The sequence below is a fragment of the Hippoglossus hippoglossus genome, chromosome 7 (assembly GCF_009819705.1).
Source record: "Hippoglossus hippoglossus isolate fHipHip1 chromosome 7, fHipHip1.pri, whole genome shotgun sequence".
Classification (NCBI taxonomy): Eukaryota; Metazoa; Chordata; class Actinopteri; order Pleuronectiformes; family Pleuronectidae; genus Hippoglossus; species Hippoglossus hippoglossus.
The window spans coordinates 27,015,174-27,039,444 of record NC_047157.1 but is presented as its reverse complement, the minus strand read 5'-3'; the positions used below and the strand labels follow the sequence as shown (position 1 = coordinate 27,039,444).

Below are 24,271 nucleotides of genomic sequence, written 5' to 3'. Positions count from 1 at the left end.
TAGTTTCACCACCAGGCGCCGACATGGAACTTACTTGGTTTTTGTATTTTCATTTCTGCCACTTTATACTTTCTCATTACAATTCAAGTGCTGTGGTTAATATTAAATTAGATTTATTAATAACCTTTGTAAATAGTTATTTTACAGATTCAAATGAATAAAATACACTTAATTCGGAAGTGTTCCACTTGGCATAATATATACTTTTACTTCAAGTAGATTTAGATAATTATACTGTTGTACTTTTACTTGTAAAGGAGTACTGCTACTGTGGAGCAGTGCGTTACTCCACCGGACCGGGTGAGGGCGCTGCTGCAGCTCAACAGGTGGAGACTCACCTGAAGCGAGGAAGAGGAGCGACTTCCGAACAGCCAAGATCGTCTAATAGTGCAAGCGATGACTCACTACGTGCATAACACTGACTTTCAGTGATGTTTCTGGTTTGACTTTAACCAGCTGATGTTCCTGCAGCTGTCTGTACTTGTCTGTACTTGTCTGTACTTGTCTGTCCAAACAAGTACAGACACAAGTGACACGTAGAAGTGATAACTGTTGGTTCTTAGTAGAAAAACGTGTACAAAACTGTTATTTATGCTGGAGGTTTAAATATGAGGTGAAACGATCGATAAGATGATCCACAGGAAATTAAACTATTTTAACGATCTTATGTTTTTAATTGTGTTACAGGTTCTCACATGTGAGAGTTTGTGAAACTTTTAATCAGACTGAACATTCAGTGAGTTTCTGTTTTTTAACAGAAGAAAGATCAATGAATCATGAAAATGAATTAGCTCTAGTGAAAAGAGACATTGAACTGAAATATATTCATTATGTTATGATATATATTGATTATAATATTAATTCATCTGGTTTTTGTTCAGGTTGTGAATCTTTAAAACACAAACTGAAAGTGATGACGTAAACACAAATTATAATATACATTCAAATGATATCAATAAGCAAACTGTAGATAGACAGACAGACAGATGCCTTATTGATCCAGTATCACTAATAACAGTCAAACACAGAGCATAAGAATAATACATGTATTGACGTGGTTGCAAAGACACAACACTTTTATATTTTTCTGATTCTCTTGTGTAATGTGTGAAACGATCCCTCGGTGTTGTTCCTGGTCCTGTGAATCTGCAGCGGAGTGAGCCGTCCTGTGTGCTGCCGCCTCTGTGCGTAAGGAAACGTGGCCTTACCCCGGACCGAGCAGCCGCAGCAGCAGCAGCGGCCTCAGATGAAGCAGGAGCCCGCAGACCTCAGCCGCCAGCCGCCCCTCCGCCTCCAGCTCAGCTCCATCCCGTCTCTCAACCGCCATGTCTGAGGCACAAACAGCCCCGGCCTCGGCCCCGGAGGCCGCGGCCGCCGCGGTGCTGGAGGCCCTGAACTCCACCGACTCCAACGGGACCGAGGCGCTCAACGCGACGGCGAAGTTCGTGGCCAGCCCGGAGGGCACGGCGCTGGCGTACGGCAGCCTGGTGCTCATGGCGCTGCTGCCCATCTTCTTCGGAGCCCTGCGCTCCGTCAGCTGCTCCAAGTCCAAGGTAACAACCGGCTGCCCCCGCACAGCACGCCGCGGGCTCCCGGTGTCACCGCAGCCCGGCGCCGGGGAGCTAGCTCAGCTAACAGCTAGCTAACGGTTTGCTCAGCGAAATGTTAGATTAACGACGCAGACGCGGAACACGGATAAAAACACAGACTTCTATCAAACGAAACATCTCAAATCTTAGAGTTACTGAAGAGCTCATCTTCAGGAAGGAACCGGAAACGACAGGTTTTCATTTAACGGTGATGCTAACAATCTAACGAGTTCCGGACAGTCTCCACCGGTAACATCTGTGTGGTGTGATGCGTTCACGGCTCGTGGTGTTCTCCGGTGTTTTCACTGTCCCGGTCACAGCTGTGCTCCAGATGTTTGTTTGCTGTCTCTCTCAGCAAACACTCTCCTGTCAGGCCACACACCCCCCACCGCGCACACTCACTACACTCACTACACTCACTACACACACGCACACACACATACACAAAACACACAAACCACACAAACACACACAGCTGGAATCAAAGTAATAATAATATTAAGTGTTAGTCAAGTTTATTGACGTTGTTGACAGGATGATTGACAGCAGCTGGACACACTCGCGTCAGGTGTGTGTACCTGAGAGACACGTGTACAACATCCAGGTTATTTGCACTGAGTGTTTTTTAAGGGGGGGGGGGGGTGATGGTGCAGACATGCGCAGTTGTTCTCTTTTACAGTTAAAATAAAAACCTCCCACATCCTGCAGCCGCTGCTCAGTGACTCAGGAACAAACTGTTCAGATGAAACTGAGAAGACGGAGAAAGAAGCAAATGACGATCTGAACTCAGGTTGATGTGAGACGACATGTGGACTTCATGTTCGTACCATGTGAAGATAATAGTCTGTATATAAAGATGATATATAACGATGATCAGTGACTGTGTGAAGACGGACGAGTCAGTCTCAGCTGTCAATCATGACGTCTCAGCCCGTTTTTGCATCATCAAATAAGTCATTAAAACCAAACTGATCAGAAACACTTGATCAAACATCTTTGTAGTAAAAACTACCTGAACTGACAGAAGCCATCTTGAGAACCATTTCTTTGAATTAGACTTTTTTAGTTTGGTTCCATCTGCTAAGGTGGTGTTTAGTACATATACCGTGGCCGGCCACCAGGGGGTGAAAGAGACACTTTGGCTACACTCTTCTTCTGTCTCTTTATGTGACGTTCGATCAGATGTCAGGTGTGAACGTGATCAGGTTAAAGTCGCGTCTGGAGACGAGACGTGTTCCAGGTGCGAGTCACAGTGCGAGTACGGTGGCCTGCGGGGACAAAGTGTAACAACGAAAGCAAAGTTGATTTAAATCATTTAGAACAGAGTCAGGTGTGGTGTTAGCTGTGATGTCGTGGGTTTGAATCCCGCTCCTCCGCTGCACGTCTTCCTGCTTCTTTCGCTCCTTCATCTAACATATTAATAATATTAACTGTTTGTCTCAGAGCTCACGATGATTCAGCCACGATCATTTGGATTGTTTTTGTTTTTTTTGCTTCTGCTCCCGATCGTCCTCTTTCTTACAGATCTGATCCTCCCTCTCTCTCCCTGTCTGTGCTCATCTGTCTGTCCATCCATCCTGTCTGTCTGTTGCTGTGTTCGTAGGAGCTCGGTGACAATGATAACGATTCTGGGTTCAGAGTGAGTATGAGATCCTCCGAGAGCAACAAGTACACACCTGCTGCACACAGTGTGTTTACAGCACTAACACATCATAACACGGGGCTGTGGTCATGGGGATTATGTACTAACCTGCTTTGCTCAAGGACACGCCGTCAGTGGACATGGCGACACGGTCAAGGTTTAGATGAGTCAGGTTCGAATGTTCATGTTGGAGTCCGGCAGATGTGGATACTGATATTAGGGAGTAAAACATTTCTGATGCTGATATATTTAATGTTTAAGATGGTCAATGACTACGTCAACAGATATAACGACTAATGACCTTATTCACAATAAGACCGTATTTAGATTATGAAGTTAACATGAGTTGCTAATAGAATATCCCATCGTGTTCCTGTTTACACCTGGTGTGGTTTCTGTGATCCGATCTCACGCAGACTAAGACTAAGTTCAGGTGTGAACGCCCTCAGATCAGATAGGGATCCGATCACGGCCTCGGCTCCACATTCTTTTATCGGTGTGAACGCAAATCTGTCCCGGGCCACTTGTTCGCCCACTAACTGGAGGAGCTGTTTGTTGTAGTGTCTTTGATTCAGTTTTACAAGTCAACTCACTTTGAGTCACCGTCACTCACCACAGGGATCCTCCTCTCATCTCCTCATCTCCTCGTCTCCTCGTCTCCTCGTCTCCCTTCATGTTGTCTCATCCCTTTCTCTCCTCTCCTCTCCCTCCCTCTGTCCTGTCCCAGTTTCTGTCCCCGGGGAGTGGACGGAGGAGAAATTAGATGGAAGTGACTCTGAGGGACGTCTGTCAATGTGCTTCAGTAGCTATATGTCTGTATTTAACTGTTTTCAGAAAAGAACTTCGGAAAACGTCTGCAAATTAGTGTGTGGACATGTTGTGTAGTTGGTGTTTGTGAAGCAGCAGCAGCAGGTTGTCGGGTCTGACTCGTTCACAACAACAGGAACATGTGGGGAACATTCAGGCGAGGGGCGGAGCCTGGGTAGTGACGTGTTGGAAACGTCATCAACACGACACCTTTTCACGAGGTGGCTGCAGGACATGTTCCAGAAAATGTCAGAAACAACTGACTCAGGCGTTTTGTGTTGTCACACACACACAAGCTCCAGACTGAGACAGCTTTTTGTGTCTTTGTAAGGACGGTCCAGTTGTAGGTGTCGTCTCTTCACTCTGTCTTGAGTTTATTTCGTCAGTTTAATCCCCCTCTGCTAGTTTCTCTGTGGCTTCTCCATAATAAACATCCACCACCTTAAGATTTCCAAACCTCATCACTGGGACATTTCATCCCAGTCTGTACACATCCTCACACCATCACGTCTCTACCTTCACCACCGTCTCTTCAGGGCAGGTTGATAAACGTGGATTAGATACATTGCGTCATCGTCCGTGGAGTCAACTCAGCCTCTGTTAATCGAGCCCAGAGTTAACACTTTGTCTTGTCCTGTTGGACAGATGTCTCATATTCACCAGGTTAGCTTCGGGACGAAGATCTGTGAATATATGACACCACCAGTGATGAATAGTTGTGTGGATTTGGGAGGATTTTAAAATTTCTGATGTGGATCAAGTGAGAAACAGTAGGTGGCGCTATGAGCCATGTTCAACACATAAATATAGTATTATATTTTCTTTATAATGTGATAGTGAAACCAACATTAATGTGTTCCATGAGTCATATTTAGTTTACAGCTCAAAAAACACTGAAGTCTTTAAATTCCCTCAGTGAAGCTGCTGAAACTCATAAACACAACTAGTAGTTTTACTTTATTTATCACAGATACTTGTAAAGAATAATTTACTCACTAAAAACTTGAAGCTGCTGAAAGTTTGATCTTTTTTTTTTTTTTTTTTCAACGAAACAGTTTTTTTAATTTTCTCACTGCATTTATCTCCTGTTTTTTCTTTTCTCCCAGAATGCAGCAGACATGCCAGAAACCATCACCAGTCGTGATGCGGCGCGGTTTCCCATCATCGCCAGCTGCACCTTGTTTGGCCTCTACCTCTTTTTCAAGGTAATTGGGGTTTCCCCAGCCCGCCTGCAGGGGCCTTATGTCTGGCTTGATTCACTTTATTCATCTCGTGTCTCAACGCAGGTGTTTTCTCAAGAGTACATCAACATGCTGCTGTCCATCTACTTCTTCGCGCTGGGCGTCCTGGCTCTGTCTCACACTATGAGGTGAAGGGACACACACAGTTACACACACGTGCGTTGTGAAATATTAGACTTTTTGAAAAACGAGCCCAGTAGCTTGTGTTGACTTCTTTACTGAAGATTTGAACTTCCTGTGTTTGTGTCCTTCAGTCCGCTGATGACCAGGATCTTTCCAACATCGATACCAAACAAACAGTTTCAGCTGCTCTTCACTCAGGGCTCCGGAGAGTCCAAAGAGGGTGAGACCTCACGTCATGCGTTTACTACAGGAACAACTTCAACCTGAGATAAATATCATGTTAAATTGGTTAAATTAATATTGTATTTAAATCTGACTCACGTTTCTCACTTTATCTTTCTGCAGAAATTGTCAACTATGAGTTTGACACCAAGAACCTGGTGTGTCTGGTCATCAGCAGCGTGGTCGGAGTCTGGTACGTGCTCAAGAAGGTAACGTCTCAGAGGTCAAAGGTTGAATCACACTGTCCAATCACAGAGAAATGGTCTCAACTAGAATCGGACTGAAACCAGTAAAAATTCTGATACTGATATTTGATATATATTTTAATGACAATGAATCGTAAGATGTTGTCTATTCCGCTTTGTTCTGTAAAATAACAGTTTTAATATCGGTTGATACTAAAAGACTCTAGTCTGGGGTCCATGATGTCATAGCCATATACTGTGACATCACAGCTCTCAGTGTCCAATAACCTCTGTTTTGTGACATCACAGCACTGGATAGCCAATAACCTCTTCGGCCTGGCCTTCGCCCTGAACGGCGTGGAGCTGCTCCACCTGAACAACGTCAGCACCGGCTGCATCCTGCTCTGGGGCCTGTTTGTCTACGATGTGTTCTGGGTGAGTTGATCTATATGAACTGATCAATAACAACTCCACGTGAGTCACAAGGTCCAATGAAAATACAGTTTTATTTGAGTCTAACAGTTACTTCTCTCCAGGTGTTCGGGACCAACGTCATGGTAACGGTCGCCAAGTCCTTTGAAGCACCAATCAAACGTGAGTATGTGAGACTGAGGTGTTTCATCTCCTCGTTCTGACGCCGCGTTGACGAACAAAACGATTTCCCTGCACGGATCAATTCAGTTTTTCTGATTCTGACATTTGGTGATGATGCTGTTTCTCTCTCCCCCCCCCCAGTGGTGTTTCCTCAGGATCTGCTGGAGAAAGGTCTCGGTGCCAGTAACTTCGCCATGCTGGGTCTGGGTGACATCGTCATCCCTGGTATCTTCATCGCTCTGCTGCTGCGCTTCGACGTCAGGTAACGCGCTGCCCCGCCCCTTCTTTTCGAGGTTAAGGTAACATCTGGGTCCGTCTTTCCTTCGCTGTATAGTTTAATAAAGTTTTATTCAAACTGCAGCCTGAAGAAGAACAGCAGGACGTATTTCTACTCCAGCTTCCTGGCCTACATCTTTGGACTGGGCCTCACCATCTTCGTCATGCACACCTTTAAACACGCACAGGTATGATCTCTGCAGCCAATCAGAATCCACGACCCCCCCCCCTCCATGAACACCTGTCTCACACGTCTTTCCCCTGCTCACCTGTGTCCGCAGCCCGCTCTGCTCTACCTGGTCCCCGCCTGCGTCGGCTTTCCCGTCGTCGTAGCTCTGGTCAAAGGAGAGCTCACGGAGATGTTCAGGTGAGTAACCATGGCGACCGTCAGTGCTGTTTGGAGTGTAATGTCCCGTTAATGTCATTTGTTTGGTTTTATTCATCTGCTCAAGATCTATTTTTAAATAATTTGAGGAGAATAAAATTATTTTTAAGATTTAAAGCTCAGATTTTTCCCTGACAAGTGAATGTTTCATGATTGATCCAAGGAGCGTAGGAAAGTTTAAAATCGAACGAATCCTTTTTACGTTAATACGTTTTTACAGTTTCTCTGATACAATCATGTCTTTTTGATGATTTTCTTTTAAGAAAATACCAATTTTTTTAACCCTTCCGACAGGTTTTGTTGTTCAAAGAGTCAAATTTTCAGAAACATAAAAATAACAAAATGAGGCCGAATCGTTTGCTCAGATTCCTCAAACATCAGTAAAGAGTTTTTTTTAAGGTGCAAAAAGATGCGTCAGTCTGAAATGATGTAACCGTCACTGCCCTCACTGTCGTGCGTCCTTTATGTGGCCACGAGGGCGGCGCCGAGCTCTGACAGCATCAAACATGGTGACGGGGGAGCAGGTTGACAAACTGAACGCCTTAAGAAAGAAGCTGCGAACGGAGATGGTCCAACAAACGAAACCATGAAATCTGATGGAACTGCTCAGTTTCAGAAGACGTGCGCGAATATGGATGAAATGAACGCAGAGTTGGAATAGAAGGAATCGTCCGTTTACGTATCTAATATTCAGGAAACGCAAAGAAAAGGAGAAGGACCTAAAGTTTACAGCCGATACGATTTCACCAGTTAATTATCTGTCCAATGAAAAATGGCGGCTTTTTGTTTGTGTCTTAAACTAGAGGTGGAAAACTTTGCATCAGATGTTTTGGGAGCTCGTCTCATCTCTTCATCCTCTGTGACGTCCTTCTCCTCCATCGCTTGCACCTCCTCTTCTCCTTCTCTTCCCCCCTCTTCTTTTTCTTGCTCCTTCACCTCCTTCTCTCTCCCTTTTTCTCCGTCCTTCACGTTTCTCACCCTCTTCATCAGAGGAACTGTCGTAGTTTTTAACTTAAGATAAAACTTGACACATTTTCTTTCTCTTGTCTTTCCCTCTCCTCCTTCTTCACCTTTCTTTCTCTTTTAAAATTTCTCTCCTCACCCGTTCATTCTGTCCTCCCCCTCGTCTCCTCCTCGTGGTTAGCTATGAGTCGTCAGAGGACGTTCTCCCCGGCTCTCCCAGACTCACTTCCTTCCCAACTGTCAGCGGCTCGCCCGCCAGCCTGGCTAGCTCCATGGATGCCATCTCTATGGCGACAGGCTCCTCCCCCCGCCACCGCCGGTCACAGCCCGACTCCATGTAGAAGCCCCGCCCACTCCTCTCTTAACTCTCCCCTCCAGTCTCACCTGGGCAGGTAAAGAGCCCGATAAGTAGAAAAGTAACGTCACGCGTTCATCCCTCCGTCTGTTGGTCTGACGTTATTACATCAGTTCATTTGTGAGAAAGTATTTTCTCAGTGGGCGGGGTCAAATCTTTCCCGATCGATGAGGTCATCACACTGACACCCCCCCCACCCTTCTCTTCCTCCAGGTACGAGGAGACGCCACCCGAGGAGGAGGAGGAGGCGGCGGCGGTGGCTAATGGCGACTCGCCAGAGTCAGAGAAGAAGGACCAATAACATCCACCGCTGCCTGCCCCACCCCCGCCCACCGTCATCCAGCCTGCTGCCGCCACATTTCACTGAAGCCCCTCCCCTCCGCTTCTCCAGCTTCCTGTCCGTTGCCGGGGGAGATGGAGCTCATGTCGCCAACGTGTTTTGTCTTTGAAAACCCATGGGCGCGGCCGCTGGTCTCCATGGTAACGGCTGCTGTCGTGCTAATGCTGGCGGTGTCTGTAATTAAAAGGTTGTTACGTTACAACAGTAGAGACTCGTTGCCTGCCATGTTTCCTCATGTTTCCTCTCAGCTGCTCTCACACAGGAAACCCGCGGCGTCGTCACATCTGATCGTCCTGTGTGTCGCAGTCTGTCGCCTCAGACAGAGACTGAGCGAGCGCTTGTTTTCGTCTTTTCACAGCCTGAAAAGAAGAAAGAGAATCACAGGGTGAAACGAGCGCTTCTTTCTTTTCTTGTTTCCTGGTGTGTTTTTCCTCGGCTGCTCTTCACTCTGCCTTCTGCTTTCTCATCGCCGTGTTTTCTGTTTAGTTTTTCTCAGTTTTATTGTTTCGTGTTAAAGGCCAGGATTTTAAGATGAAGACAGTTACGTTTTAATTGTAAAAACGCTCATGTCTGAGTGTTGGTGTGAATCAGCTGCTTCACCGGGAAATAAACCTCTGGATCAGAGCTGTGCTGCTTCAGATTAAAACCGTGTCGTTTGGTTGTTTGCTGCAGCAGCTGCAGGTCACATGGTCTGAGTGACAGCGGGTCAGAGGTGGAGCCCGGTTTATTCAGATTTATCTGTGGTGGTTGACGGGACGTTGACATGAATGTGAAGAAACGATGATAAAAGTCAATTTTTTTTTATCCAGCTCCATTTAAAATATGATTCTGTTGTGAATTTCTTATCGTCAGTTAATCACACGTGTCGACTCTCAATCGTCAGCGTGTTCGTCCTGTTAGGAATCTAAAGACCTGATTCCACTCCAACAGGTGGTGCTGTTGTGGTCTTTGATTTAAAGATTCTCGTTGTTTACTTGCATAGCACCAAATAATATTATACTTTGTCTCAAGGCTCTTTACATAGAAGGTTGAGACTTTAAAAATGCAGAGAGACTCGACAGTAAAATCCCATTTATTCTTTTTAGTTAACGTTTTTCACCTTGTGAGCAGACGAAGGTTTCAGTTAATTTCAGATAAAATCCTCTTGCAAAGTTTTTGGAGTCTCATGGATCAATGTGTCCATTTTCATTTCAAACACAGAGAAGACTGAATGGAAACTAATTAAAGATTAATTTTAAAGTGTTTGTGTCTAAAACACAAATCAGATTGTGAGTAATAAACCAGATGTGAATGTTTCAGACTCAACATCTGTTTCCTGCAGATCGACTCCTCTTTTAGTTCTAGTTATTTAATCAGACGACAGGTGAGTATTTACATGTCGTCTGATTAAATAACCAAACAAACATGAGCCGGGGTTTTTCACTCTTAAAGTTCTGGCCTGAGAGGCGAGGAGGAGGAGTCAGACTGAACCTCCTCATTTATGGAGGAGCCTGAGGGGGAGGAGCCTCGTCAGCAGACGATCTGGGTTTGAACGAGCAACATTAGCATTTATGCTCATTTTCTCATGAATAAATTTGAAACGTAATTTTTCCTCCAAACATTCCGTTTTAAAGCTTCTTCACTGTGACGCTCATCAGTTTTTCTGTCTTTATATTATTTCAAGCTGACTTCCTTTTTGTTTTGGTTCCTTCATCGGACAAAACCTGTTACATTGACTGAACGATTTGTCTTCAGATAATTGTCAGTTTCAACCCTGAAATTAAGGAGGTATGAAGTCAAGGTTTTTCCTCTGTATTGAAGAGTGAGTCTTTAAGTTTGAGAGCAGGAACTTATGATTTCACATTCAGGTGTTGTGAAGCTTTCACCCAAAACCCCGCGCTCACACTCAAACAGCCCCTGCTTGTATCTCTGCACCTGCCATTCTATTGGTTTAAGGATATTTGACAGAATTGTTGCACAAAATAATCCAAGAGCAAAGGAGAAATCCGTGATCAGACGCTTGATGTGCACATTAGCACCATGAGAAGAGCTGAAGCAGGAAATCTGAGTGCAGACGCACAGTTTGAGCACAAGCAGCAGCTGTTTGAGTGCAAGAGCAGGGTTTTTGAATGAAAACATAAAAAAAGTGGAACGTGAAATCAATGACTCCTGTTTTCAAACTGAAAGACCAGGCTCTGGAATACAGAAGAAAAAAAAAGTCCCAAAAGAGTTTAACATAAGATCTGATTCACAGAACCAAACAGCAGCGTCGTGTTTATCTGCCGTTTTGCATTCAAATATTTTATAGTTTTGAGACAAACGTAACTAAAACTTAAAGCAACTCCTTCTGACTGTTCATACACTTATTAAAAACCTTGGGTCTCTTAAAACGTACTGATTCTACTCAACAGATTTACTGCTTCTGTCGACATTGAGCTGGGCTTCACACCTAATGTCACACGTCCAGACTCTGATGAAAAAAGTCTGAATTTGTAGAAAAATTTCAGAAGTTACAGCTAAAAGTCAGAACTTTCTTATTAAAGGACGACTCCAGCCGTTTACTGCAACACTATAAAACTCTGTGAATCTCAAAAGTCACATTCAAACAACAATGATCAACATTAAAGGAACAGAAGCAGAAATATCCCGTTTTTTGTCTCAGTTCAACTCAAGCACCAGAAACTACATTTCCCAGAATGCATCTTTATAGACTGCCACTGTTTTCACAGAGTTGGAATGACGATGACCAGTAAAATGATCTTTGTGTAAAGAAAATGGAGTGGCCCATTAAAGTCTGTATCTTTAAGATGATTTATATTTATTTTTAGGGAAACGTCAGAAATTCAAAATAAAAGTTTGAAATTCAAAAAGGGAAATTGGTAACTTGAAATCTGACACTTTCCTTATAACGATTTCATCACAGAATCTAAACCGTTAATCAGTTGGTTCAATCGTCTGTTGGGTGTCGAGTCTTCTTTCGTACGTCGTGTCACAGAAACCATCACGAGACGTCCTGGAGACGAGCGTCCTCGCTTTGACATCTTACAGATTCTTTAACAGTGCAGATCTTAAGGTTTTTAGTTGCTTGACAAACGTTTGGATGTAATTAGCTTCACATTAAGATTCTTCATGTAATTGATGTTGACGCTTTATTAAGAGTTTTGTATTTTCATGTAAAAAAAAAAAGACAAAACGAAAGAGTCCTTCACATGTTCAGCTCAGTGACGTTCAGTATCTCTTCATGTTGAATATAATGTACCTGAAATGTTTCTTTCTCTCTGGTTGTATTTGTGCAGGAGGTCGTTTTATGGCCCCGACTGTATCTATTTTATTTGCAATAAACTTTTTGGGTGTTTTGATCACCATATAGAAGCAGAACTCTGACTCCGTCTCGTTCTTGATCAAGTTTTTCTTTGGGGATATTTTTTTTAACCTACATGATTAGTTTTAAAATAGTGACTTTAGAGAAGGAGCACAACTATGTTTGAGACATTCCACATTTTATATCGTTCTATTGACAGTTCAACATTTATGGTTTTTAGATGGGCACTTAAATTCCATGTCTAAAATGAAATCTTAGAGAATTACAGAGGAGCTAGAACTGATCCCTGAGGAACTCCACATTTAAATAGAACCACCGTTTCTCTTCATGTCCACGATGAAGAGGAGGAAAGACCGAGGCGAACAGAACGGATTTCAAATGGAGTCTGGTTGGATCCAAACATAATCCAGCTCATGGTCTGTCTGGTCTTTTTATATTCACACTATGTATTTGCTTGTGTTTGGAAAATAAAGTTGTGATGTTGTGAGTTTGCAGATTAAACATCACTTTACTGATTACAATTTGTCTTTGTTCAAGATTCAAGGTAATTTCCTCAAAAAGCCTCAAATATTGTATAATAATCTATCATATATAAGTATAATTAATTATGTAATAGTTCGAGGCAGATAAATAAATAAATATTTGTTGATTCTTTGTTTGTTTTTTACTCAAATATTTGTTGTTGTTTGGGTGCAAAGTGAGTTCGATCCCGGAAGTCAGTGCTTTTATTTTGTAATAAATTACCAGAAGTTTTCTTATCAGTAATTACGCCCAAAATGTATTATTATTATTACTACTATTACTAATAAGAAGAAGAAGAAGAAGAAGAAGAAGAAATTAGTTGTGGATATTTTTTTCTATTATTTGTATTATCATTAATATTAATGATAAGAATAAAAATAAGAAATTATGTGTGTGTATATATATATTTTATTATTAATATTAATAAGAATACGAATAAGAAGGATGTGAACAAGAAGAACAAGAACAAGAAGAGAGTAGAAGAATAAATGAGTTGTGTGTATATTTAATTCTTCTTCTTCTTATTATTATTATTATTATTATCATCATTCTTATCATTCTTAACATTATTGTTATTATAATTATAATTATTATTATGATTGTTATGAACTTGTTTTTATTGAGTAGTTTTCTGGTGTAATTAATTGTTTGGGGATATTTCACTGCATTAGACTTTTATTCCGAAAAATACCCACTAACCGGAAACGCAGCCGTACTTCCGGCGGTGGGTCAGGCGGAACAAAGGTTCTGGTATCGAACTCGTCTCTGCTCCGTGTGGTTCCTCCGCGCTGAAGATGGGGGAGGCGGACGTGACGCTGAATCAGACCGATGAGAAGCCCCCGGACTCGGCGCTGGTCCCCGGGGAGGACTCGGTGGTGTGGAGCCACGAGGTGGAGGTCTGTCTGTTCCACGCGATGATCGGACACAAGCCCGTGGGTAAGAGCTGTTAGCATGTTAGCATGTTAGCTGCTGGAGCTGCGGGGCTCCACAGCCCGAGGACCGGGGACAGGCTCCCGAGGGGCCCCGGGGGACACTGCGGAGTCACGGGTAGTTCCACTGCTTCGAGCCGGTTAGAGCCGGTTAGTAACGGTAACCAGAACCAGCCTGAAACACAACTTGAAAACAAACTGTGACGTGTTCAGCTTTAATCCTCTGAAGTCAGGAGCCGTTGAAACTGCTCGTTTCATATAAGTTCAGGATGTGTTGGGACCTGAGTCTTTAAACCAGTTTCACTTCGGATTCAGAACTTTGTTGATCCCAGGGAGAACAACTGATTTACAGTTTACTCTGTTCACAGTCACAGCATGATACAGGTCAACAGACACAGGTCAACAGACACAGGTCAGTGGAGGACGTCACGATAAAGACGGAGGAGGTCAAATAAACAGACAAGAACCACATAATATATAGAGACAGGTTGTTATCGTGTAGAAACCCTTTAAAGTGTCAGTGTCCTGACGGGAGAATGTCCTCCGAGGTGCAGAGTCTCTGTGACGGATCTGGGATCAGACCAGGACGAGGACGTACCAGCTGTTCTTGTCTTTAATGGAGAATCCACTGAACCAGCAGATACAAGTTGAAAGACCTTCGATAAATGAACAATAAAAGTTACTTAACATCCGCTCAGTGACTGAAAGAGTTTCCTCATCGAGTGATTCTCTGTTTATCACTTCAGGTTGAACTTCAGCTCCATGACGCTGGTCACTGGTTCTCCAGCTAGATCTCCATAGTAACCAATGCTGAACTGATTACTGTTAAAGGTTCAGTGTGTAGGATGTAGTGACATCTAGTGGTGAAGTGTCATGTTGCAGCTGAACACCCCCCCCCCCCATCCCCTTCCAACATGACAGAGAACCTGTGGCAGCCTTCAGTTGTCATAGAAACTCAAAAGGTTTAGTTTGTCCAGTCTGGGCTACTGTAAAAAAAAACATGGCTGCCTCCGTAGAGAGGACCCGCTCCCGATGTAAATATAAAGTATGTAAATATAAAGGCCCCAGTCTGGGGTAAAGAAAACAACTATTTGTATAATTTAGATAAAACACACTAATTAAACATAACTAGGATTATTTCATATTCAATTTCTGCCAATTGATCCCTTCACCTAAATCTTACACACTGGACCTTTTTAAGGTTGAGATAAGAAGTAAACATCTGTCAGCAACCAATCAGATCACTGGAAAACCACAGTGATGGATCTACAGGATCCCGACTTCCTCCCTCTGGACAAAAATGATGCCAAAATATGTGGGGATTCGAACGCTGCCATCTTGTGCCAATGACGTCATGTGGAGTCAGTCTCAGCTGTCAATCATGACGTCTCAGCCCCATTTATTATCATCAAATAACTAATTAAAACTAAACTGATCAGAAACATGAAAACTTGAACAAACATCAGTGAGATAAGAACGACCTCAAATTTAACATTTATCTAACGTCCACTTTTAATTCTTTTTTAATTTGGTCCATGGCCCATCTGCTAACATGGAGGAGGCAGGGTTTGATCAAGGTGATTTGGCTTCACTTTTGGGAGCCGTCATGTCGTCCATCTTTATTCACAGCTTGTTCAAGTGTTTGTTTTAATTAGTTATTGGATGATATAAAAACTGTCTGAGACGTCATGATTGACAGCTGAGACTGACCCCCGATTGGCCGGTCTGGTGTGTGGGCGGGAACTCGATACTGCGGCTGCACTACTGCACATGACGTCAAAACCGTGAGATGGTGGCGCCTGTATCGGAGATATTTTAGCTTCAAGAGGAAGTGGAGACTTTATACACCGTCTGTGATTTGTCCTCGTGGTCGTCCTGCAGGATGAATCGGGAGCCAATCAGACGCCTCCTGATGTGACGGATGAGAATCTGAACTGAATAAATCGTTACCTTGTGTTTGTGGTGATGAACTGAGGAGACAGAAACAACTGATGTAAACGGATTGAGGAGAAAGTGGTTTACAGTCTGTTTGAAACTCTGCGTTCAGGTGTGAACCGTCACTTCCACATGATCTGCATCCGAGACAAGTTCAGTCAGAACATCGGACGCCAGGTCTCCTCCTCTGTCATCTGGGACCATCTGGGGACCATGTACGACATGCAGGCTCTGGTGAGGACACACTCACACACACCATGTGTCTGCGCTTAGCGTTCTGAGGACTTTATCTGACCCTGTGTGTGTGTGTCTGTGTGTGTCTGTGTGTGTCTGTGTCACGTTGCAGCACGAGTCAGAGATTTTACCATTTCCAAACACGGAGAAGAGTTTCTCTCTGCCTGATGACATCATCCAGGAAGTGAAAGAAGGTGAGACGTGATGTCATGTCTGACATCATTAACACTCGGGTCATGTAGTGACATCACGATGAACACGAGCAACAACATCGTCAATAAATGAAGTTGAATTATTATCCCACATGAATAAAAAGAAAATGTTTAGTGTCGGTTTAAATGAAGTATTTTCAGTGTGTAATGTTGTGTTCTCTAATTATTATATTATATAGTAAAGTTGTGTGTTTGTATTGTTGTGTTCTCTTGTCCTGTGTTGATACTTCAGAGTTATTCCTCGTCATTAGTGAGTCGTCCTCGAACTCTTCTACAAACAAGTCACTTTTTATACTCGAAACTGAACCGTCTTTATTACTGTTCACGTTTACTTTATCACTGTTAACGGTTCGTTTGTGTGTTTGTGTGTGTGTGTGTGTGTGTGTGTGTTTGTGTGTGTGTGTGTGTGTGTAGGGAAGCTGGGCTCCGAGGAGGAGAGCAGAGATGAGTTCAGGATGGAGAGAGAACCTCCAGCGACACATGAAGAAGGTACCGAACTGTTTGGAACTAAACACAGCATCGGTCACAACGTTCAGTTTCAAGTGTTGAATCTGAATCTGTCTCGTTTGTCTCCCCCCGTCTTCAGGCAGTAACTCGTCGGTGAAGATGTCCGAGCGAACGAGCAGCAGCCGGGACAAGGAGAGAGAGCGAGACAAGGAGAAAGGAGGGAGCGAAGGAGGGGGAGGTGGAGGAGGAGGAGCGAAGGAGGCGGAGAAGAGGAAGAGGAGCCGTGCGGCTGAGAAACTGCTGTCGTCTTCCAACCCTGCGAGTCCGGGAGGAGTAAAGAGGAGACGCACCTGAGGGACGGACGGAGAGAGAGAGACAGGACAAGGGGGGAGGGGTGAAGGATGAAAAATGAACAAGTGAAGACGAAGAAGGTGGCGTCAAACCTGTGAGCTTTGTGTCACGTGACCATCTGCGGTCCGGTCGCCGTGCCGCCGACATTAGTGACGTCGTCACGCAGAGAAAAAACAACCATGAACGCCTGTTCTCGCTCCGTGGCCTCTGATTGGCTGATTCATCGCCCTTCACAGTTTTCCATCATGTGATCAGAGTGGGAGGAAGTGACACGTGTGGACGTCGCAGCTCTTGATTTTTTTATTTGTGTTTTTATTATATTGTTGTTTTAGAGAAGAAGAGTTGTTTTAAAGTCAGTTTTGTTTTTTAGTTTCCATTCGATTCACTCGAAGCATTAACTGAATGGACGTCGTCAGCTGATGAAATACAAAGAACGTAAATCGTCAAAAACAGAGTAAGCAAACGTCAGAGTCGTCTCGACGTGGTTTAAATTTCACACAATAATTAAATTGCTGATAATTCAAACATTTTAGGTTGAATATAAACGTCTGTCGCGCTCTGAAACATTTTAATTTGTCCGTGTGTGGTCGGGGTTTACGTCATGTGAAGGTTGTGACGTCGATCTGAAGGTTGATGAAACCTTTGATTCTCCGCGATGAGCTTCAGCCTCCTAGCGACGTCACAACGTGTTTTTTATTTCACACTTTCTTCTCGGGTCAGAACCTCGTGCCTACGTTACCCAGTGTGCAGTTCTGCTGTTATCTTAGTACTGATGTATCCTGAAGCTTCTGTCAGACGCCACGTCATCGACTGAAAATAAAGATGGACGACACATCTCCACTTCCTCTCACTGTCCAGAAATGAAGCCAAAATATCTCAGAAACGAACGCTGCCATCTTTGGCAAAAATGTATTTAACGTTGACTTTTTATTTTTTTGGTCCGTGTCCCGTCTGCTAACATGGTGAAGGCAGGGTTAATGACCTACACTGCTGCCAGCCACCAGGGGGTGTTTAAGGGGATTTGGCTTCACTTTTATAGCGCTGTCACGTCGTCCATCTTTATTTACACACATCTCCAGAGATGCTGAAGTCGCCTGGAGACGAGACGTGCGTGAATGGCGTCAACAGACTTGTTCACGTGATCATCGGTCACAGACCTGAACGCATATGGACAGACGTACGACAGACGTACGACAGACGTACAACAGACATACGCGCAATCAGAGCAACGACACGCCTGATGTAGCGTTTAGCGATAGAAAATGTATCTTCCAGTTTGTTTGATACTCTCGTAACACACCTCCATATCGACAGCAGCCATCTTGGTCGTTCTAGAAAACCGTTGAGTGACGCTCGTCCGTCAGTCATCGTATCAAACCCTCATAGATAAATGGTTGTGATTAGTCTCAGTGAAGAGTTGCTGTTTCTTTCCCTGGGTTTTGTCGGTCTGTGAAGTTGTTGCTGTACCTGCAGACAAAGCTGAGGGCGGAGACGTGTCCTGTCGCCTCCTGTGTTAAAAGCATCTTTGAATCTGTTGAGATTTTCTGGTGGAATCCGAGCGTCGGTGGAGAAGATCACAGCAGCTTCATACAAACATGTTGAACCTCTGAAGCTTCACGTCATGAAGATGTGTGACTGTTCAGTCTGATGCACGTTGTGTCAGACACCAGAGACGAGTCTCTTCTGTGCAGATGAATTCAAGTGTTGACGGATATAAACAGCGTCAGTGAGCAGAAGACTCTCTGATCAATATTCTTTAAAAAGCTGAAGGTCTCTTTTTTTTAAACGACATGTTATTTATTGATGGATGATGAGCTCATACATGAGTCTGTTTGTGTCATTAAAGCTGAACTCAGATCAGTTATGACTCATTTCATTATTCAGTAACTAAAGCACTCGTGGTAAAGTACTCTTAATGTACTTGTAATCGAGTAATTTCGTTTCTTAGGGAAATATTTTAAATTGTACTTTTTCTCCTGCTGTAAATCAAATAAATATATAATCACAGAAAATATAAATACATACGTGTAAACACAAAATATGATTACATGCATATATATATACATACACATGATAAAATATGTATATATATATAATAAAAAATATGGTTTTTCACAGATTTTTTTCAATGATTTGTACAAAATGTGTAACTATTAAAATTAATCAACTAATCAATAAAGAAATGGATTAATCAACGATTAAAAATAATTATATTATATTGATATAGGGAGTAAGGACTTTTAGGGTTGTTACGGGTGAAGCTGCAGGACGTCTCTGCAGCCACAGGGTGGCGCTGTCCATCTGCTGACAGCTCAGCTTCTCGTCCTAAAATCATTTATTAATTTATCTAAATTATATTAAGTTTCTAATAAACATTTGATGGTTAGAAATATCGGATGAAAGAGTTAAATACATATAAATATGAATATATAATTTCATAGATAAATGTGTATATACATTTCAGGTCAGACTCTTTCATTCAGTGTTTCTGTTTATTGAGCTGAGAAATCCTGTGAAACAACGAAGAGATCAATGAATTCATCTTTTTAATCAATCATCTTACTTTAAAAACATAAACGTTACATTCAAGTGTTTATTTCAACTTGTATTTATTTATAAGATCATGTCTCTCAGTTTTCACATTTAACTTAAAGATCAAGTATTTATCCATTTATCCATCTATCTAGAAAAAGGGGGAAACAGCGCCCTCTTCTGTTACCGATCCAGGTCAATGGTATTGCTCCGTGTGGTGAAAAGAGGTACTGCATCTACACAGTCCATGTAAAGGTCAGGTGAATGCGATGGAGTGACAGTTAAACTGTGTGTGTGTGTGTGTGTGTGTGTGTGTGTGTGTGTGTGTGTGTGTGACAGAGCCTGAATTATTTCAATGAGCCATAAACGTTTGAATCTCTAAACTCTGTGTCCAATCAGCAGCTGTGGTTCTGCATCACATGTTAGGGTCCAGTTGGGTTAACATTAACCTGACATCTGTCCTCATCCTAAAGATCTGATCCCTGCTCAGCTGTGACCTCACCTGCGTTCAGGACAGAGTACGAACACGAGGCGATGAACCCTGTTGAGAGGAGGAGTTGTAACCATGGCAGCTGAGGTCGTTCTTCTCCTTCAGAGCGAGACGAGTTTAAATTAAGGCTCAGCGATACAAATGATATCAAGATAAAAACTCAGTATCAGTAATTATCAGGATAAATGTGTGTGTGCACGTTCACCTGTGCACGTTACCTCATCTCAGACACAGTTAACAGACGACATCAGAAAGGTCAAAGGTCAGAGAAGTGAGGAGTCAAATGAGTTTGATGGAAAACATCACTTAGAGGAACAAGGAGAGGAGACAGGAAGCAAGGAGAGGAGGATGTGGAAAAGGAAAGAAGGCGGAATGGCCTGAGGATTAGGAGAGAAGGAGGAAGGAGGACAGGAGCATTGTTCCCTGGTGGAGGGAAAAAAGAGAAGAGGAAAGAAAAGAGTGAAGAAGGAGAAGATTAGCAGGACGAGTGTCAATCGAGCCTGAGAGAGCTGTCAGTCCGACTGAGAGGAAAACAGAGCGAGGGAGTGTGAGAACGAGCGACAGGACTGATGCTGCATCAATATTCATGAGCTGTGAGAGTTCCCAGCAAACACAGTGTGTGTGTGTGTGCGTGTGTGTGTGTGTGTTTTCACAGCGCTGCCTCACCATGTTTATTCATAAATCATCTCATGTTTATTCATACAGGATTATGTAAAGACTTAAGTAGGCGTATTCACACACATACACACACACTGGTCCTGCTGGTCCCGCTGGTCAACTATTAAACACACACTTCTTAGAGTGTGTCTGTGTGTGTGTGTGTGTGTGTGTGTCTCGTTGACCCTGTTCACACCTGGTATTAACGTCTGTCCCAGATGATCCAATCACACGTGTTCGTCAGTTCACACCTGGCGTCTCCAGTGATCATGTGACCTGGTCTCACTTCCTGTTAATGAACACGAACATCGTTTCTATCCACAAAGAACAAAGGATGTTTTTATCCAGAGGTCGTCAGTCCTTTGATGTGAGATCATTGTTTTCATGATCCTGAATAGTTTGAACATTCATTCTTTTGATGTCGTACGTTTCCTCACGTGTAATGAACCCCGTGTCGATAACAGTCGGCCCGACAGCGGCGAGAGACGAGCAGAGAAAACTGTTCATTTCTCAGAAACTGAAATAATTTTCATAGTTCAAATAACTTATTAATGTTTTGTGGATGAAAAACATATTCTTTCATTTTTAACCGTTCCAGTAGTTTTATCGTTTATTGATGTTTATTGACTTAAAGAACCTTTTAGCTGAGGTTGTACAGATTTTAGAAATATGAAGATTCTCCAGGATTCGACATCATAGGAAGTAAAAAATACCAACGTACACACTGGAGGAGCATTTAGATCAAAGGGTGAAACACTTGTATATTTCACAGTTTTGAATATTTCTGTTTGTAGAAAGAAGTTATTAACTGACCTGATTTCACCTGATGGTATTAAAATAAACTCAGAAAAGGAACCTCCCCCTCTCTCCCCCTCTCTCCTCCTCCTCCTCCTTCTCCTCCTCCTCTTACCTTCTACCCTTTCACCATCTCATCCTCCTCTCCTGCAGGAAAGAGATGCTGATGTAGTCTTTGAAGTGGACGTGCATCCTCTCAACCAATCAGAGACGAGCGAGATAAGAGGGAGAGACAGTGACAGATGGGAATTGAACTGAAACTGAAGGGGGAGAAAAACGAGAGTGAAGAAGAAAGTGAAGGCAGGAGAGATGAAAAGAGGAGGAGAACCTGAGTGTGATATAACGTGGAAAGTCATAAATAATTCTCTGCATACGTCTCCGCGGGGACGTTAACGGACTCACTCAGGACGTCACATTCCAGCAGCTGCAGTTTACAGTCAGTGTGCAGGACGGTGACCTGCGATCGCTGAGCATCGGGAAAAACCAGCAGAACCAAAAGTTTATTATCGTCCCAGGCCGTAGATTTGTTTGGTGGCGACGAGCAGATACAACGTGAGCGTGAATGTTCACATACTTGCTGTGTACTGACATGTTACTGGTGTATTCCACTAGGGGGCACCACACAGAAGAACGACTTTCAGATTTAAATTCTGAAGCGAGGCGACGCTAGAGGTCACGAACTGCTCTCATCTCGAAGACACGCAGTGAGAAAATCACATTCTGTTGGTTTCGTACCAAAAGAATCTCAACTACTGTGTTATGTACTGTGTGTGTGTGTGTGTGTGTGTGTGTGTGTGAGTGTGTGTGTGTGTGTGAGTGTGAGTGGTGTGAAGACAGGAAGCAGAGAAACTCCCACGCCGCACATGTGGTGCAGAGACAGAGAGAGAGATCTTATTCTCTTCTTCTTTCATTTTGCTTCCATCGTCTCTTCACCTGATTCTTCAGGGGATCGTGTGCACATTCCTCGGGGGCTGTGGTTCAGAGGGTGTAGCAGGTCGTCCGCTAAACCTGGAGGCTGGTGGTTCGATCCCCGGCTCCTGACCTGTGTGACTGTGACGTTTCCTCTCTGAGAGTTTGCAGAAGGTTTTAATGTAGACTTGATGCATCGAGGAGACCAGAAGGTGAAACAACATACAAACGCTATTACAACAGTGTAACATGAGTAACTGCCTCCACCAAGTCTGAAGATGTCTCCCACAGCATCCCAGTATCTCCCAGTATGTCTCCCTCACCCTGCGTCACCCATTCCAACAGCACATCCATGAAAGGCTAGAATTGCTGTCACTCTCTATGTTACATGGAGGTGTTGGCCTCCTATTGGACAGTTCAGTCTAAAGTATGCATAACTGAATCACATTGTGTCCTCATGTCTGGTCACTGGTGAAATACACAAAAGAGTTGGTGTCTCTGTCTGGAGCCTCTGAGTTAGATATGAACGTCTCTGAGTGGAGACACTACAATGTCCTGTTGGTCCTTTATCTAGAACCTGACCTTGAGTTCTGCTTAGAGAGAGAAGGAGCATCTGTGGAATTAGACAGGCACAGGTTTGATTCTGTCTCTACTTCCTGTGATTGGTCCAAAAGTCCAAACTATCTAACAAAGTGTTTTCACTGCAAACCAACAGAACCTGGTCCAGTTTGATCCAGACCCAGAACTCCTCTTCTGCTCTGAGGAACCTTTCACACCTGATGTTCAGGTTCACACTGAACTGAAGAGTCTGAAGGTGTGAACGTGACCTGAGATGAGAACACAACCACGTCCATTTACCATGTGCATGACCAATTCACCTTTTAGCTTTGCTCAATAAAAAGAATCCATCTTCCTGAAGGTTTTGGATCGAACCTGGTCCGGCCTCTCAGTCCACAGATGACATCACAGTTGGCCTCGCACGTGCATAAGCTGACATGAGAAGTGATTTCATGATGTAGCTGTGAAGCCTGAGACGGATTCAGACGCTTCTCTGTCATGTTTGTCCAAAAGGGGGAGTACACGCACACACACACACACACACACACACACACACACACACACACACACAGTGCTCATTAGCCATGTATGGTGTGTGTCTGCCAGAAGTCATTTGTTTGTCTTTAAGCAGCTAAACTCTCTTTTATCCTGCTGATAATAGAAAGATTAGCATCTCAAAGCCACAAAAGAGCTTTTTAATCAAACCTCAGACACACACACACACACACACACACACACACACACACACACACACACACACACACACACACACACATACTTGGGGTTCCAGGCCTCCTGTTGTGTAGCGTGTGATGTTTACAAAGACAATCTTGTGTGTGTGTGTGTGTGTTTGTGTGTCTTCTGGATGGTAGTTAACACAGTAATGAGTCAACCAGCTGATGGTGTGTATGTGTGTATACATGCAGTGTGTGTGTGTGTGTGTGTGTGTGTGTGTGTGTGTGTAAGCGGAGATGCTAATGAGCAGAGCAGCTTTAGAAGTTGAGGTTTCAATCTGCTCCAGTTTGACTCTAAACTCTTGATGAGTTCATTTCTGAGACGTCTCCGGTCGGTTATTGACTGTGTCTCTGTCCTGAAAGTCTCTGTGAGAATTGAATTTAGAAATCGGACGGTTTCTTTAGCTGAAGCTTTATTCCACCAAGGAGTTTGTGTTTGTTTGTCTGTTATTCTGCAGCATTACACAAACTACTGAGACATGACCTCCGGGTAAAATCCAGTTTGTGTTTCACAGCTGAACAACACAGCATCAGATCCTCCTCCTGGTTCAGGTGAGAGGGGGGGGGGGGCAGCCGGGTGCAGCAGACAGAGACAGGAAGTGACGTGTTACCTCTGCTGCAGAGGTCACGTGATCATGTTTACATCACCTGACACCGTCGTCAGCTCTGATCACCACAAACGTTTTAGTTTTTTCACTTTCTTTAACATTGTAAAATAGAAAGTTTTTAAACCTTTTCACTCATTAAGAATAATTCATACATCTTCATTAAGAAATCCGACATATTTAGACTGTTATCTTTGAGTGTGGGTGATCTGGTGCAGATCCAAAATAAAATCTGGATCTCCTGAATTTAAATGTGGTTTCCTGAGGAGACTCTGGGTGATGTTCTAGTTTCAGGTTTGAGGATGAAACTGTAAAAAAGCAAAATTTTATATCATCAA

At 43.4% G+C, this 24,271-nt stretch overlaps 2 protein-coding genes across 6 annotated transcripts; both read left to right on the top strand.

Annotated features, from left to right (window-relative positions):
• The first annotated feature begins 1,004 nt into the window (after window positions 1–1,004).
• On the top strand, window positions 1,005–23,051 carry hm13 (histocompatibility (minor) 13). 5 transcript variants are annotated; one of them, XM_034591650.1, is made up of 15 exons: window positions 1,005–1,553; window positions 3,193–3,228; window positions 5,145–5,243; window positions 5,325–5,407; window positions 5,534–5,622; window positions 5,748–5,833; window positions 6,119–6,244; window positions 6,346–6,403; window positions 6,545–6,665; window positions 6,765–6,867; window positions 6,961–7,046; window positions 8,209–8,419; window positions 8,596–9,584; window positions 9,771–10,247; window positions 23,040–23,051. In XM_034591650.1, exons 1-12 carry the CDS (start codon window positions 1,326–1,328, stop codon window positions 8,366–8,368), a joined length of 1,275 nt encoding a protein of 424 aa, XP_034447541.1. In that variant the 5' UTR covers window positions 1,005–1,325; the 3' UTR covers window positions 8,369–8,419; window positions 8,596–9,584; window positions 9,771–10,247; window positions 23,040–23,051. The 5 variants fall into 5 exon arrangements, with proteins under 5 accessions (XP_034447541.1, XP_034447540.1, XP_034447542.1 ...); XM_034591649.1 differs by lacking the exon at window positions 23,040–23,051 and having other exon boundaries at window positions 9,771–10,346; XM_034591651.1 differs by lacking the exons at window positions 3,193–3,228; window positions 23,040–23,051 and having other exon boundaries at window positions 1,018–1,553; window positions 9,771–10,346.
• Window positions 13,244–18,515, top strand: mrgbp (MRG/MORF4L binding protein). The gene is made up of 5 exons (XM_034591664.1): window positions 13,244–13,481; window positions 15,522–15,643; window positions 15,756–15,837; window positions 16,270–16,344; window positions 16,442–18,515. Exons 1-5 carry the CDS (start codon window positions 13,340–13,342, stop codon window positions 16,654–16,656), a joined length of 636 nt encoding a protein of 211 aa, XP_034447555.1. The 5' UTR covers window positions 13,244–13,339; the 3' UTR covers window positions 16,657–18,515.
• Window positions 23,052–24,271: the final 1,220 nt, after the last annotated feature.

What these genes read in the sequence shown, in the direction of transcription:
- hm13 (XM_034591650.1), top strand. Translation starts at nt 1,326, where the DNA reads ATGTCTGAGGCACAAACAGCCCCGGCCTCGGCCCCGGAGGCCGCGGCC. An exon ending in ATAACGATTCTGGGTTCAGA is followed by an intron (nt 3,229 to 5,144) that starts GTGAGTATGAGA and finishes CTTTTCTCCCAG; the next exon opens with AATGCAGCAGACATGCCAGA. An exon ending in GAGCTCACGGAGATGTTCAG is followed by an intron (nt 7,047 to 8,208) that starts GTGAGTAACCAT and finishes CCTCGTGGTTAG; the next exon opens with CTATGAGTCGTCAGAGGACG.
- mrgbp (XM_034591664.1), top strand. Translation starts at nt 13,340, where the DNA reads ATGGGGGAGGCGGACGTGACGCTGAATCAGACCGATGAGAAGCCCCCG. An exon ending in TGTACGACATGCAGGCTCTG is followed by an intron (nt 15,644 to 15,755) that starts GTGAGGACACAC and finishes GTCACGTTGCAG; the next exon opens with CACGAGTCAGAGATTTTACC. An exon ending in CATCCAGGAAGTGAAAGAAG is followed by an intron (nt 15,838 to 16,269) that starts GTGAGACGTGAT and finishes GTGTGTGTGTAG; the next exon opens with GGAAGCTGGGCTCCGAGGAG.